This window comes from Canis aureus, chromosome 32 (genome assembly GCF_053574225.1).
Source record: "Canis aureus isolate CA01 chromosome 32, VMU_Caureus_v.1.0, whole genome shotgun sequence".
NCBI classification, from domain to species: Eukaryota; Metazoa; Chordata; class Mammalia; order Carnivora; family Canidae; genus Canis; species Canis aureus.
Window position 1 is genome coordinate 43,100,189 of NC_135642.1, and position 13,401 is coordinate 43,113,589.

Genomic DNA, 13,401 nt, shown 5'->3' on the forward strand with positions numbered 1-13,401 from the left:
TTAATCCCCATCACCTATCCCACCCAACCCCCTACTCCCCTCCCCTTTGGTGACCATCAGTTTGTTCTCTATTGTTTTTGTTTATTTATTAATTATACACAGAGAGAGAGAGAGAGAGAGAGAGAGAGAGAGAGAGAGGCAGAGACACAGGAGGAGGGAGAAGCAGGCTCCATGCCGGGAGCCAAATGCGGGAATTGATCCCGGGACTCCAGGATCACGCCCTGGACCAAAGGCAGGCGCTAAACCACTGAGCCACCCAGGGATCCCCTGTTCTCTATTTAAATGAGTGTTTCTTGGTTTGTGTCTTCTTTTCCCCTTTGCTGGTTTCTTAAATTCCACATATAAGTGAAATCATGGTATTTATCTTTCTCTTATTTCACTTAGCATAATACTCTAGCTCCACCCATATTGTTGCAAACGGCAAGATTTCATTCTTTCTTATGGCTGAATAATACTCCATTTTTTCTATCTCCATCTCACACATCTTCCTTATCCAGTCATCTATCAATAGCACTTAGGCTGCTTCCATATCTTGGCTGTTGCAGATAATGCCACTATAAACATAGGAGTGCATGTATCCCTCTGACCTACTGTTTTTGTATTCTTTGGGTAAATACCCAGTAGTATGATCACAGGGTAGCTCTATTTTTTAACTTTTAGAGGAACCTCCATACTGTTTTACTGTTTTCCACAGTAGCTACACCAATTTGCATTCCCACCAACAGTGCAAGAGGGTTCTTTTTTCTCCACATCCTTGCAGCATGAGGTGTGTGTTTCTGTTGTTAGCCATTCTGACAGGTGTAAGGCAATATCTCATTACAGTGTTGATTTGCATTTCCCTGAGGATTAGTGATGTTGAGCATCTTTTCATACTTCATTTGGCCATCTGTAGGTCTTCCTTGAAGCAATGTCTGTTCATGTCTTCTCCCCGCCCCTCCCTTTTTTTTAAAGATTTGAGAGAGAGAGAGAGTGTACATTCATGCATGAAAGGGGTGGGAGGGAGGGAGAAGGAGAGAGAGAGACAAATCTCAAGCTGATTCCCCACTAAGAGTGGAGCCAGATGCAGGGCTTGATTTCATGACCTGAGCCGAAATCAAGAGTTGGATGCTTTACTGACTGAGCCACCCAGGCACCCCTGCCATTTTTAACTGGATTATTTGTTTTAGAGGGTATTGAGTTGTGTAAGTTCTCTATGTATTTTGGATACTAACCCTTTATCAGATATGTCATTTGCAAATCTCCCATTCCGTAGGATGCTTTTTAGTTTTGTTGATTATTTCCTTCACTGTGCAGAGCTTTTTATTTTGATGAAGTCCCAATAGTTTACTTTTCTTTTGTTTCCCTTGCCTCGGGAGACTGATCTAGAAAAATGCTGCTACAGCTGATGTCAAAGAAATTACTACCTGTGTTCTCTTCTAGGATTTTTATAGTTTCAGGTCTCACATGTAGGTCTTTAAAATCCATTTTAAATTTATTTTTGTATATGGTGTAAGAGAGTGGTCCAGTTTCATTCTTTTGCGTGTAGCTGACTAGTTTTCCCAGCACCATTTGTTGAAAAGACTGTATATTCTCTTCCTGCTTTGTCAAAGATTGACCACATAAATCGTGGGTTTATTGCTAGATTTTCCATTCTGTTCTACTGATCTATGTGCCAATTTTTGTGCCAGTACCATACAGTTTTGATTACTACGGCTTTGTAATACACTTTGAAGTCTAGAGTCATGATACCTCCAGCTTTGCTTTCCTTTTTCAAAACCGTTTGGCTATTCAGGGTCTTTTGTGGTTCCATACAGATTTTAGGATTATTTGTTCTAGGTCTATGAAAAATGCTGGAGGTATTTTGATAAGGATTGCATTAAATGCATAGATTGCATTGGTAGTATAGACATTACAATATTTCTTCTTCCAATCCATGAGCATGGAATGTCTTTCCACTTCTTTGTGTCTTCTTCAACTTTTGTCATCAATGTTTTATAGTTTTCAGAGTACGAGTCTTTCACCTCTTTGGTTACATTTATTCTTAGTTATCTTACTATTTTTGATAAGATTGCTATCTTTTGAAAAGTCTGCTTTAAAGATTGTTGCTTGGCTGGGTTCTGGAATCCTGGATTTTGGGAGAGGTGCCACCATTCCCTAAGCAATAAAAGTGGGTCACTGTATCTAAACTATTCACATAAATATATGGTTTAATCTGAAAATTTGCTTTCTGGGAGTCTAGAATTTTGTATGTGCTAGGGAGAGAGTGCCTACATGACTATCACCCAATAAAAAACCCTGGCACTGAATCTCCTAATGAGCTAATGTCCTAATGTCTCCTAATGTCTTCCCTGGTAGACAGTATTTTATTTTATTTTAAAGATTTTATTTATTTATTCATGACAGACAGACAGAGGGAGGAGAAGCAGGCTCCATGCAAAGAACCTGATGTGGGACTCAATCCTGGGACTCCAGGATCATGCCCTGAGCCAAAGGCAGATGCTCAACCACTGAGCCACCCAGGCATCCCTGGTAGATAGCATTTTAACATATTGTCATAATTTGTTGCTGGGAGGAATTAAGAGCATCCCATGTGGCTGCAATGGGAGAGGACTCTTGGAAGCTTACATCTGGCTTCCTCTTTGTCACAGACGCCTTTTCCCCCTGTTGATTTAGCTCTGTATTCTTTCACTGTAATAAATCATCACTGTGAGTATGACTACATGCTGAGTCCTGTGAGTCTCTTCCTAGTGAATCATCAAAGTTTGGAGACTGACACACACTCCTAACCAATATAGGAAAGTTACTGCTAATTCTCAAAACTCTGGATTCTCCGATGCTTTGGCACATGATCCAAGGTAAGCGCATGGTATAACAGCCACAGAAACCCTGAATTAGTGTCCTCAGTGACCTTGCTATTCAGCAGACAGAAGAGCCAACTGAGTAAGCAAAAACCAAGGATCTGAAAGTCATTTAACTTTCTGTTCCTCAACGCTGTGCAAGTATATACTGCCAATATGTGACTCAGTTCACTCACCTTGGGAGAAACACTGGTTTCCGTGCCAGATGCTCACGAAGCTCAGGAGAGGTAGTATCAGAATTCATGTATCGCTCCACATAGTCTGACCAACGCTAGGATTATAAACACAAAATGGGAATGAAGAGAGTGAACAGAAACTGGACTCCATCCTCCTTAGGAAGTCTAGCAAGCTCTAGGACTAAAATGTCAGAAACCTTTATATTTTAACATCAAAAATATCTTTCCATAATAACATGCTGTTACCTGGTACTGACCCACAGCTTTAAAATCCTGTTAGGTCACAAAACTCAAAGTTTGTCTGAGATACTTAAAAGTTACCAAAAGTCAGAAAGGGGTAGAGACTGGCTCACTGACAAGTTTTATTTCCCCACAGAGGGTTTTGTTAAAGAATAAACAATGGCAAATGTCTGAAAATCAGTATCTTTCACATTAAAATCTGGATTTCTGGCATCTCAAAAATATTTTTCAAAGAGTTGGCAACTAGGAGTCAATATTCCCACAGAACAACAATCTCCCTTCCATATCCCCTCAATATCCCACACATGGCTTGCATCTCTCATTAACATTGATATCAGGCAGATGATACCTCTTTTGTTGTTTCTTATACTTTAGAAGAAAAATAGAAAGGCTGCCAACCATGAGATGGCTTTCCTGATGGCTAAATAAGACTGCCATGAACCCTAAATATATACCACCAGGCAGCCCTTCCCTTCCGTTGAACACATGGCTGGAATGGCCTGCACTTTAAACATCAGGTTCTGACTCTTAACATGCCTGAGGCTGTCTTGGCCTTCTAGAAGACCATCAACTAGGCAGTCTCAGGATATGACAGCTCTCTAAGCACACAGTTTCTGCAATATACTTGTCCATACCTCTGCTTCTACAGGGTCATCTGAGTTTTCCTCTTCTGTATCCAAGAGCTCAATGGTCAGCTGAACCTGGCCCTGGCTCTGAATAAACATAAGCTGCAAATAAGGAAGCAGAGTGTAAACAAAAGACCATTTCCAAAGCTATAAACTAGCTGCTCAAGGGTTGGGAGGTAGGGAGGCAATAAAGTTATAAAACTTCACTTTAACTGAAGAGATGAGGCAGGTACTCCAAAGTTTAGGAGGCAGGTTATAAAAAGGCAAAGTCCAATCTTGCTAGCAGCACAATGAAAGGTTAGAGCAAAAAGCACCATTTTATGCTTCATACCCCTTGCATTAGCTGAAGCAATAATCAATTTAAGAGTGTTTTAAACTTATTTTGTTCATTGGAAAGAAATATGGCATAAAGCCAGAACCATAAAATGTCAATGCCATTTCACCCAATAATTCCATTTCTGGAACTTTTTTTTTTTTTTTTAGATTTATTTATTTATTCATGAGAGACAGAGAGAGAGGCAGAGACACAGGCAGAGGGAGAAGCAGGCTCCATGCAGGGAGACCGATGTGGGACTCGATCGCGGGACTCCAGGATCACACCCTGGGCCGAAGGCAGGCACCAAACCGCTGAGCCACCCAGGGATCTCCCCATTTCTTGAACTTAATACAAAAACGTTAACAAGCCAATAGCATGAAAGAAAAGAGAAGGGAAGAAAAGGAAAGAAGGAAAGAAAGAAAGAAAGAAAAGGAAACTTCTTATACCAAAGTGAAGTAGAAAACATCAAACCCACCCAAGAGCAGCAATCAATTCTACTGCTATGAAGACTACCATGCAAGGCAGTGCCTGGCTCACTTGGTAGACCATGTGTCTCTTGATATCCTGATCGTATGTTTGAGCCCCATGTTAGGTGTAGAGATTACTTAAAAATAAAATCTTAAAATAAAATAATAAAGTAATAAAATAAAATAATGAAATAAAATACCCAAGGCATCACATCCACTATGGTGTAAGGAACATAAAGCATCAATATATTAACAAGTGATCTGCTGTAATAGTATCAATCATATTTGAAGTTCTTATAATTCTGAGTTCTAACATTATTTGTATGATTTATATGATAAAAAAGTCATATGTGAAAGCAACACACTGATTAAAGGCAAAAACAAGTCATGCTTTGCACAAAAGAACTATTAAATGGTGGTGGCACGTGAGACCTCTGTCAGAATCCCAAGATTCTCAATGCCCTTATCCTAACAGCTTACTGCAGACAAGATCACTGTCCTGATCACATGCAGAAGATCAGAAGGAAGCTTGAGAATCAAGTATTTCAACCTGCTTCATTTTACACAGGGAAAAATCTAAAATTCAGAGTTCTCACTTTTTTTTTTTTTTTAATTTTTATTTATTTATGATAGTCACAGAGAGAGAGAGAGAGGCAGAGACACAGGCAGAGGGAGAAGCAGGCTCCATGCACCGGGAGCCCGACGTGGGATTCGATCTCGGGTCTCCAGAATTGCGCCCTGGGCCAAAGGCAGGCGCCAAACCGCTGCGCCACCCAGGGATCCCGAGTTCTCACTTTTCAAGGCCACATGGTCAATATGTTAACCGGACTAGAAGCCAGTTCTTCCAGAGAAGCTTTAAAAATTCCTACATGCTAGTAAAATTTAAAACATGAAAAGAACATAATACATGCAACATAAGTACAGTTACTTCCAAAACAGATTTGAAAATAACTGTCTCAGGGCACCTGGGTGGCTCTGGGGCTGAACGTCTTTGGCTGTATTTGGCTTAGGGCATGATCCCAGAGTCCTGGGATCAAGTCCCACATCGGGCTCCCCATAGGGAGCCTGCTTGTGTCTCTGCTTCTGGGTGTCTCAGGAAGGAAGGAAGGAAGGAAGGAAGGAAGGAAGGAAGGAAGGAAGGAAGGCAGGCAGGCAGAGAGAGAGAAAGAGAAAGAGAAAGAGAAAGAGAAAGAGAAAGAGAAAGAGAAAGAGAAAGAGAAAGAAAAAAGAGAAAAGAGAAAAGAAAAGAAACAAAACTGTCCCTAAACATTTGCTCCCTACCCGATCTAGGATGACCTAGTGTCAAGATTTATCCTATTGCTTAAGGAAATCAATTTTTAAAGTGATACTGAGAAGATAGTCTCCTCTCTACTTAAAATGCAACTTAATTTCACCTCCAAAAGGCTCCTCCACCTGTCACCTGGCTTGTTAGGCCCTTTAACATGTGTTTACCCTGGCTCTCCCAATTCTGCAAGCAGAAGTCTTGACTAGTTTCATTACTTGACTGCACACAACCATCACCCAAATGGTAACTGCCACCAGTTGTGAACACACCTCCGATTCTTCATACTCCTCTTTACTCAGTGCTACCAAACTGATCTTCCTGAAAGTTCAAATCCAGTGGGATGGGCAGCCCAGGTGGCTCAGTAGTTTAGCACCACCTTTGGCCCAGGACGTGATCCTGGAGACCTGGGATGGAGTCCCATGTCCGGCTCCCTGCATGGAGCCTGCTTCTCCCTCTGCCTGTGTCTCTGTCTCTCTCTCTCTCTCTGCCTCTCATGAATAAATAAAATCTTAAAAAAAAAAGGAATATAAACAGGTATTATTTATATTAAAACTAAGGTGACTACCAAGGTACATTCTAGAGACATGGACAGTACACTATGGGAATAAACAATTGCTTCTCAGTGAGTTGAGAATGATTTCACATCACTCAAGTGACACTCAGGTGGTCACTGAAGAATAGAGGGGAAGTCCAATAAATTTCAGAGAAACCACACCAGAGAAAGCCCTATTTTTAGAAGTATACAAAAAGAGCTATACACCCCTCCCAAACACAGGGTGAAGGATATGAATAAGCAATATACAGAAAAGGAAACAGAAATGGTCAATGGTATAGAATGGAGAAATATGAATTAGAATAACGTGCCACCCAAAGGGTCAAAATACAAAAGTTTGATAACACCGGTGTTGACTAAGGATGGGGAAATAAATGCTCTTACGAAAGTGCATCCTAGGGGAGCGAAGGGGGCTTGCTCAGTTGAGCATCAGGCTCTGGATTTCACTCAGATCATAATCTCAGGGTCAGGAGATAGAGCCCTGCATCAAGAGAATTTCTCTCTCCCTCTGCTCTTGCCCCTGCTTGCATACTCTCTCTCAAAACAAAAACAAGTACATAAAATCTTTAAAAAAAGAAAAGTGCACACTAGTGTACATAGCCTGTGGCTGTAGAGAGTGAAACAGCGGTCTCCATTAAAATGTAACATTCAAGGGGACCCCCGGTGGCTCAGTGGTTTAGCACCTGCGTTCGGCCCAGGGCGTGATCCTGGAGTCCTGGGATCGAGTCCCACACATGGAGCCTGCTTCTCCCTCTCCCTCTGCCTCTCTGTCTCTTATGAATAAGTAAATTAAAAAAAAAATTTTTTTAATGTAACATTCAGGGGCACTTGGCTAGTTCAGTTGGCGGAGAAGCATGTGACTTGTGATCTCAAGGTTATGAGTTCAAGCCTCACGTTGGGTATGGAACTTAAAACAAAGATTAAAAGAATATATGTCTATATATTTATTTATTTAAAATTTAATATACACACATCCTTTCACCCTGTGATTTCATTTGTCTCTACCTCAAATACTACCAACACATGTACACTAGGATATAAGCACTAGGATGCAGCACTACTTGAGAAAGTAAATGATGGGAATTGTTTAAATGTTCACCCTGAAGGGAATGATCTTTATTTGGGGGGGGGGGGGGGGCAAATGGCGGGAGGGACGGAGGAAGAGAGAGAATCTCAAGCAGATGTGGTATCTGACTTGGGGCTCAATCTCACAAGCCCAAGATCATGTCCTGAGCCAAAAACAAGCAAGACTCAAATGCCTAATTGAAAAAAAAAAAAAAAAAAAAAATCGCCTAATTGAGCCACTGGGATGTCCTTATAAAGATTTTTTTTTTAAACTATGGTATATTTTTAAACTATGGTACATTTTTAACTCTTAAGTATGACAAAGCAGTTGAAAAAAAGGGCTGGACCTATATAAAGCAAAACAGAAATTCTAAGCCATACTAAGTGAAAAAAGCATGATATAGAATCTGCAGCCTAATATTTATTTCCACGTATACACATGTATGTATGTAAAGGCAACAGAAGAAGGTCTGAATGGATACACATATGGGACCGCCTGGGTGGCTGAGTGGTTGAGTGTGTCTGCCTTCAGCCCAGGGTGTGATCCTGGGGTCCCAGGATCGAGTCCCACATCGGGTTCCCTGCATGGAGCCTGCTTCTCCCTCTGCCTGTGCCTGTGCCTCTCTCTTTCTCTGTGTCTCTCATGAATAAATAAAATCTTTAAAAAAAAGAATGTATACACAGTTAAACATAACTGAGTTTTTTAAAAGCTGTATACAAAGGACGCCTGGGTGGCTCAGTAGTTGAGCATCTGCCTTTGGCTCACGTCATGATCCTAGGTCCTGGGATTGAGTCCTGCATCGGGCTCCCTATTGGGAGCTTGCTTCTCCCTCTGCCTGTGTCTCTGCATCTGTGTCTCTCATGAATAAATAAAATCTTAAATAAATTAATTAAATAAAAAGCAGTATAGGATGTACACAGAAACAAAATGAAGAGGAGGCTGGGGCTCAGGGGTGGGCAGGAGTTCTGAAGGGCTACTTATGCTTAGCTTAATGTTAATAGTATCGAATTTTGTTTTCCATGTGAACATTTTAAAGGATCACTGATGTGACGTAATTTTTCTGGTTACTAAGACTTTGTACATGCTATTCCCTGTGCCAGTCTAAAAACTATTCTTTTTTTTTTTTTAAGATTTTATTTATTTATTCATGAGACAGAGAGAAAGAGAGGCAGAGACACAAGCAGAGGGAGAAGCAGGCTCCACGCAGGGAGCCTGACGTGGGACTCGATTCCGGGTCTCCGGGATCATGCCCTGAGCTGAACGCAGACGCTCAACCACTGAGACACCCAGGCGTCCCCTGAAAACTACTCTTATCCATAGGGTGAGTCTACCCATTCCTTCATCAGCCTTCACCACACAATGTAATGCATTGTTAAGTCATTGTGGGTGGGGATGGTAATTCTGCTCACCACCAAACAACACTTCTAACTTCTAACAAACACTTTCAGAACCCCGAAGAAAAAACACAACAAAAACCTGATACGCTTAGGAAATGTCTTCTGTACTGCAAACAGTGTAAGTGATGGATTAGAAACTAAAGAAATAGGGGATCCCTGGGTGGCTCAGCAGTTTGGTGCCTGCCTTCAGCCCAGGGTGTGATCCTGGAGACCTGGGATCAAGTCCCGCGTCGGGCTCCTTGCATGGAGCCTGCTTCTCCCTCTGCCTGTGTCTCTGCTGCCCCACCCCACTGTGTCTCTCATGAATAAATAAATAACATCTTAAAAAAAAAAAAAAAAGAAACTAAAGAAATAGCTAAAAGCTGAAGCAGGCAACTAAGTAGACGATTTGGGGTCAGATAATTTAAGTATATGTGAAATATCCAGTAAGGATATATTAGTTCTCTCTGTTTGGCCAACTACAAACCTTATTCTGGGCCACTGGAACCCATCCTTATGTAAATACATACCAGTTTTGTTCAATCACATATATTCATTACACAGCTGTAGTCATAGTACCCATAGTTTTGTATCCTTTTATTTGCTTCAGTATTTTTATAATTTATACTTAACTCTTAAGGGCTGCAAAATATGCTACCTGGTATTCACACAATAGGCTTCTATTAACCATTCCCACAGCCGGTCGGACATCTAGGTTGTTCCCAACTATTTGTTTTTAGTAACTAGCAATGACAGCAAAGTAACAGTGAAAAATGGAAACAACCTAAATGCCCAACAAGGCAGTAAGGCAGTCCTAATTTTCTATAAAATATCAAATAGTCATGAAGAGATGAAAATCCAGGTATTGTTAATTGAGCAAAATAACTTAGACCATTTTGCTCAGTATACCCTCTTTCAAATCCTATAAAAACACAGAAAAGCCTAAAAATGTCATCAGTAATTATTTCTGGGAAGCACTATGGGTGATATTTTTTTTTCTCCATTTTCTCTTTCTTACAATGATCATGGATTACATGTATTAGCATTTTTATTTATTTAAGTATTTTTTTTTAAGTAATCTCCACCTCCAGTGTGGGGCTCAAACTCATGACCCCGACATCAAGGGTTACATGCTCTTCTGAATGAGCCAGCCAGGTGCCCCTCTGTATTAACATTTTTAAACCAAGCATTATAATATTCACAAAGCATTATACTATAACAAAATATTCAAAGAGAAAAAGGCAGAATACAAAATTATAAAAGGCAAGAAAGTAACAGGCTTCCCATGGAGACTTCCACTTTTCCATGTTTTTCATTCCCTCCAGTGAGCTCACATGAACTCTAAGGAATTCCAGGAGCAGAATCACTGGATCAAAGTATGCTGGTACGGCTTTGATTTCTCATGGAGATAGTTCCAACAACTTATACTGTCACCAGTATGGTCCTTGTCTACACGAGTAACTCTCACCTTAAAGCAATTCTCATCTGACATGAGTTGCTCAGCCTTCCGCTGATATGTTGATTCCAGGAGACTCCTGGAAGTCTGCGTGTTCAGCTGGCCTCCGGTGGCCCCATTATTGTTTTCCGCCAGATAAAGGTCAGTCACCTGCACACAGATCTCATCACTCACGATGTGCTGCAGCTGGAATCAAGCAAAGGTAAATCATCAGTGAACCAAGAAAATACTTCTCCCTGTCAGACACTCACCCTTCCTTTGATAGTTTCGGTTATTCAGCTCAAACAGTTTTTCGGTGGGTTATTTTAGAAAATGAAATCACACAAAACCAGTATTTTATATTCTTGGAGAGTAACTAAGCCTAAATCTTCAACAGTATCACTGGTCCATGAGTAGAGCTTTCCTATCTGTTTAAAAGCAAAACCACAGGCAGCTCATGTTAGTGTGCTGATTAAAGTTCTAAGGAACTGTAAAAAAAATTTTTTTACGTGAAAGAAAATTCTCATAGCTTCCTGTTTTTACGGTGCTTTTTTTTTTTTTTTTTTTTTGCCATTTACAGCTTGCTTTTATACACATTCTCATTTGATCTACACAACTACCCTGGGAAGAGTGCCCTGTTACACAGAAGACAAATTTCCATTTTGGATGAGAACACTCACTGTGTGCCAAGGTGAGGGCAGGGCCCCTGGAGAACCATGAAAGATAAGATTCGTGTCTATCTATATTCCCAACCCAAGTACAAAATCTGAAACTCACAAGGTATTTAAGAATTGGATGTTAAATCACTTACCCAGGGGTTCTCAGCTGAAGGAACAGAGTTAGGACTAATATTCATGCTTCCTGACCCCTAGGCCAGTACTCTTTTTAATATATTGCTTATTTTTCTGCATCTGATAAAAATATCATACTTAAATTGTAAATGTTAATTGACTCACCTTCAACACAAGCCAGTCACGATTGACTGTTGTTAATTATTGCGACTATGTTCTTAACTATCTGATGACTAGAAAGTTGAACCTTTTAGAGTTTCCATTCTCATAGGTCACGACTATATTTCTATTACGGAATAAAAATTCCTTCAAATGAAACTTTACTCATAAAAATGCCAGAGAATGTAAAAAATATATACAAGAAGAAAGCAAAATGTTAACTGCAATATCAATGTCTATTTTACTTTAAAATTCTCAAAAACCACTAAGCCATTCTATTTTTAGGAAGATACATCCTTTTTGAAGTGCTAGTAACTATGACAACTACTTATTTTTAACATTTAAAAAAGTCTTAAATGACAAGTATGTGTATTTGTAGATAAATGGACACAGTACAAGGTCAGAAGGGTGACTGATCTGACAGTGGTAGAAAAGGCCAGCAACTGGAGATGTTAAATTACAATTAGTCCAGACAATGGGTTCTAATGCATCCATTAAAATAATGCCTATGATAACATACGCCTGGTAACATAGGAAAAAGCTTAAGATATAGTGTTTAAGGGGAGGGGTTGGGGGGGGAAGCAGTGTAAAAAAAGTGTATCTAAAGTATGGTCCCTACCATGTAGACACTTCTGCTTAAGACCTTCTTGCTGAGGTGGACCATGCCACTGACTCCCCATCCACCCCTCTTAGATATGTGGCCCCTCCTAGAGTCTTTGAAAAGGGCAGCCCTATCAGAGACAACTGGACAGCGCATGCTCCCAAGCAAGGCTGCTCAGATTTTCCCTCCTGCTGTTTTGAAATGGCATAATGAATGTGTTTAGTAGACTTTTTACAGAGGAGCATCTAGATGGAAAGGTCAAACAATGCTGAGGCCACTGGCATTGCCATGTGGCAAATGCCATTGGCATTTGGCCATGGCAAGCCAAAGCCCCAGGGGGCTAGAGAAGCCTTGGGTATGTAGCCAAACTTCCATCTACAGAGAGAAGAATGAGAATGAAGCAGATTTCCAGAAAGAGGGCATGCGAGAGAGGAAAAAAAACCTTCCCAGTCTAATCCCTACATTATCCATTTTCTGAGTTCTATACTGGACATCTGTGAGACTGCCTGTTAAGACAAATCCCTATTAAACTACAGTTGATCCTTGAACAACGTGAGGGTTAAGGGCACTAAACCTCCATATAGTCAAAAATCTGCATATAACTTTTGACTCCCTAAAAACCTAACTATAATAGCCTACTAGTGACCATAAGCCTTACTGATAACATAAACACTCAGTGAACGAATATTAAGTATGTTACATGTATTATAAATCATATTTTTATAATAAAGCTAGAAAGTACTATTAATAAGGAAAATATATTTCCAGTGCTGTGCTATATCTGAAAAGAATCCACATGTAAGTGGACCAGCACAATTCAAAGCCCTGTTGTTCAACCATCAACTGTACTCTGGAAAAGGTAAATGTATGGCTTGACCTTGAAAATATATGTTCTACCTCCAGTCAGCAATGAACTCTGGGAGAATATCAATCAAGATGAGAATGAGAGAAGATATGCCTCTAATCGAGGAGTTAAGATGCAAAGCATGAACATATGTTCTAAAAACACTGGGTGGCAGGGATGCCTAGGTGGCTGTCAGTTAAGTGTCTAACTCTTGATTTTGGCTCAGAATGTGATCGCATGATTGTGGGATCAATCCCTGACTCGGGCTCCATGCTGTGTGGAGTCTGCTTAAGATTCTCTCTCCCTCTGCCCTTCGTGTGTGTGTCTCAAATAAATAAATAAAATCTTAAAAAAAAAAAAAAAAAGACACTGTATTTCGGTTTCTGAACAAAACCTGTTTTTTAAAAAAAGATTAGATATTATGTATTACTCAAAATCATAACCAGGAGCTTCTAATAAATGGATTAATTGAAATAAATAAATGGATTAATTGTATCTTATGTTTATAAACCTGTATTTGGTTTTTGAAAAAGTTAATTTTACTGGATTTTTACAGCTGCTATGCTGGCAGTAGGAAAGACTATTTCTAGCTGCAGCAGCTAGAAAAAAGCACATGATAACTGGAATCT

The 13,401-nt window shown here is 40.1% G+C and overlaps 1 protein-coding gene and 1 long non-coding RNA gene across 4 annotated transcripts in view; one reads left to right on the top strand and one right to left on the bottom strand.

Annotated features, from left to right (window-relative positions):
* The window catches only part of SIN3A (SIN3 transcription regulator family member A), a 74,939-nt gene that overhangs the window by 8,265 nt on the left and 53,273 nt on the right, over positions 1–13,401 (bottom strand). For all 3 annotated transcript variants that reach the window (XM_077881974.1, XM_077881973.1, XM_077881972.1), the window contains 3 exons: positions 10,411–10,584; positions 3,889–3,981; positions 3,014–3,108 (listed from right to left, as the gene is read on the bottom strand). In XM_077881974.1, coding sequence (XP_077738100.1) covers positions 3,014–3,108; positions 3,889–3,981; positions 10,411–10,584 — 362 coding nt within the window. The remainder of the gene's footprint in view (positions 1–3,013; positions 3,109–3,888; positions 3,982–10,410; positions 10,585–13,401) is intronic.
* The window catches only part of LOC144303579 (uncharacterized), a 33,626-nt gene continuing 29,170 nt past the window's right edge, over positions 8,946–13,401 (top strand). Inside the window, exons 1-3 of the long non-coding RNA XR_013370605.1 lie at positions 8,946–9,081; positions 10,268–10,600; positions 10,958–11,068. This is a non-coding gene — a long non-coding RNA (uncharacterized LOC144303579). The remainder of the gene's footprint in view (positions 9,082–10,267; positions 10,601–10,957; positions 11,069–13,401) is intronic.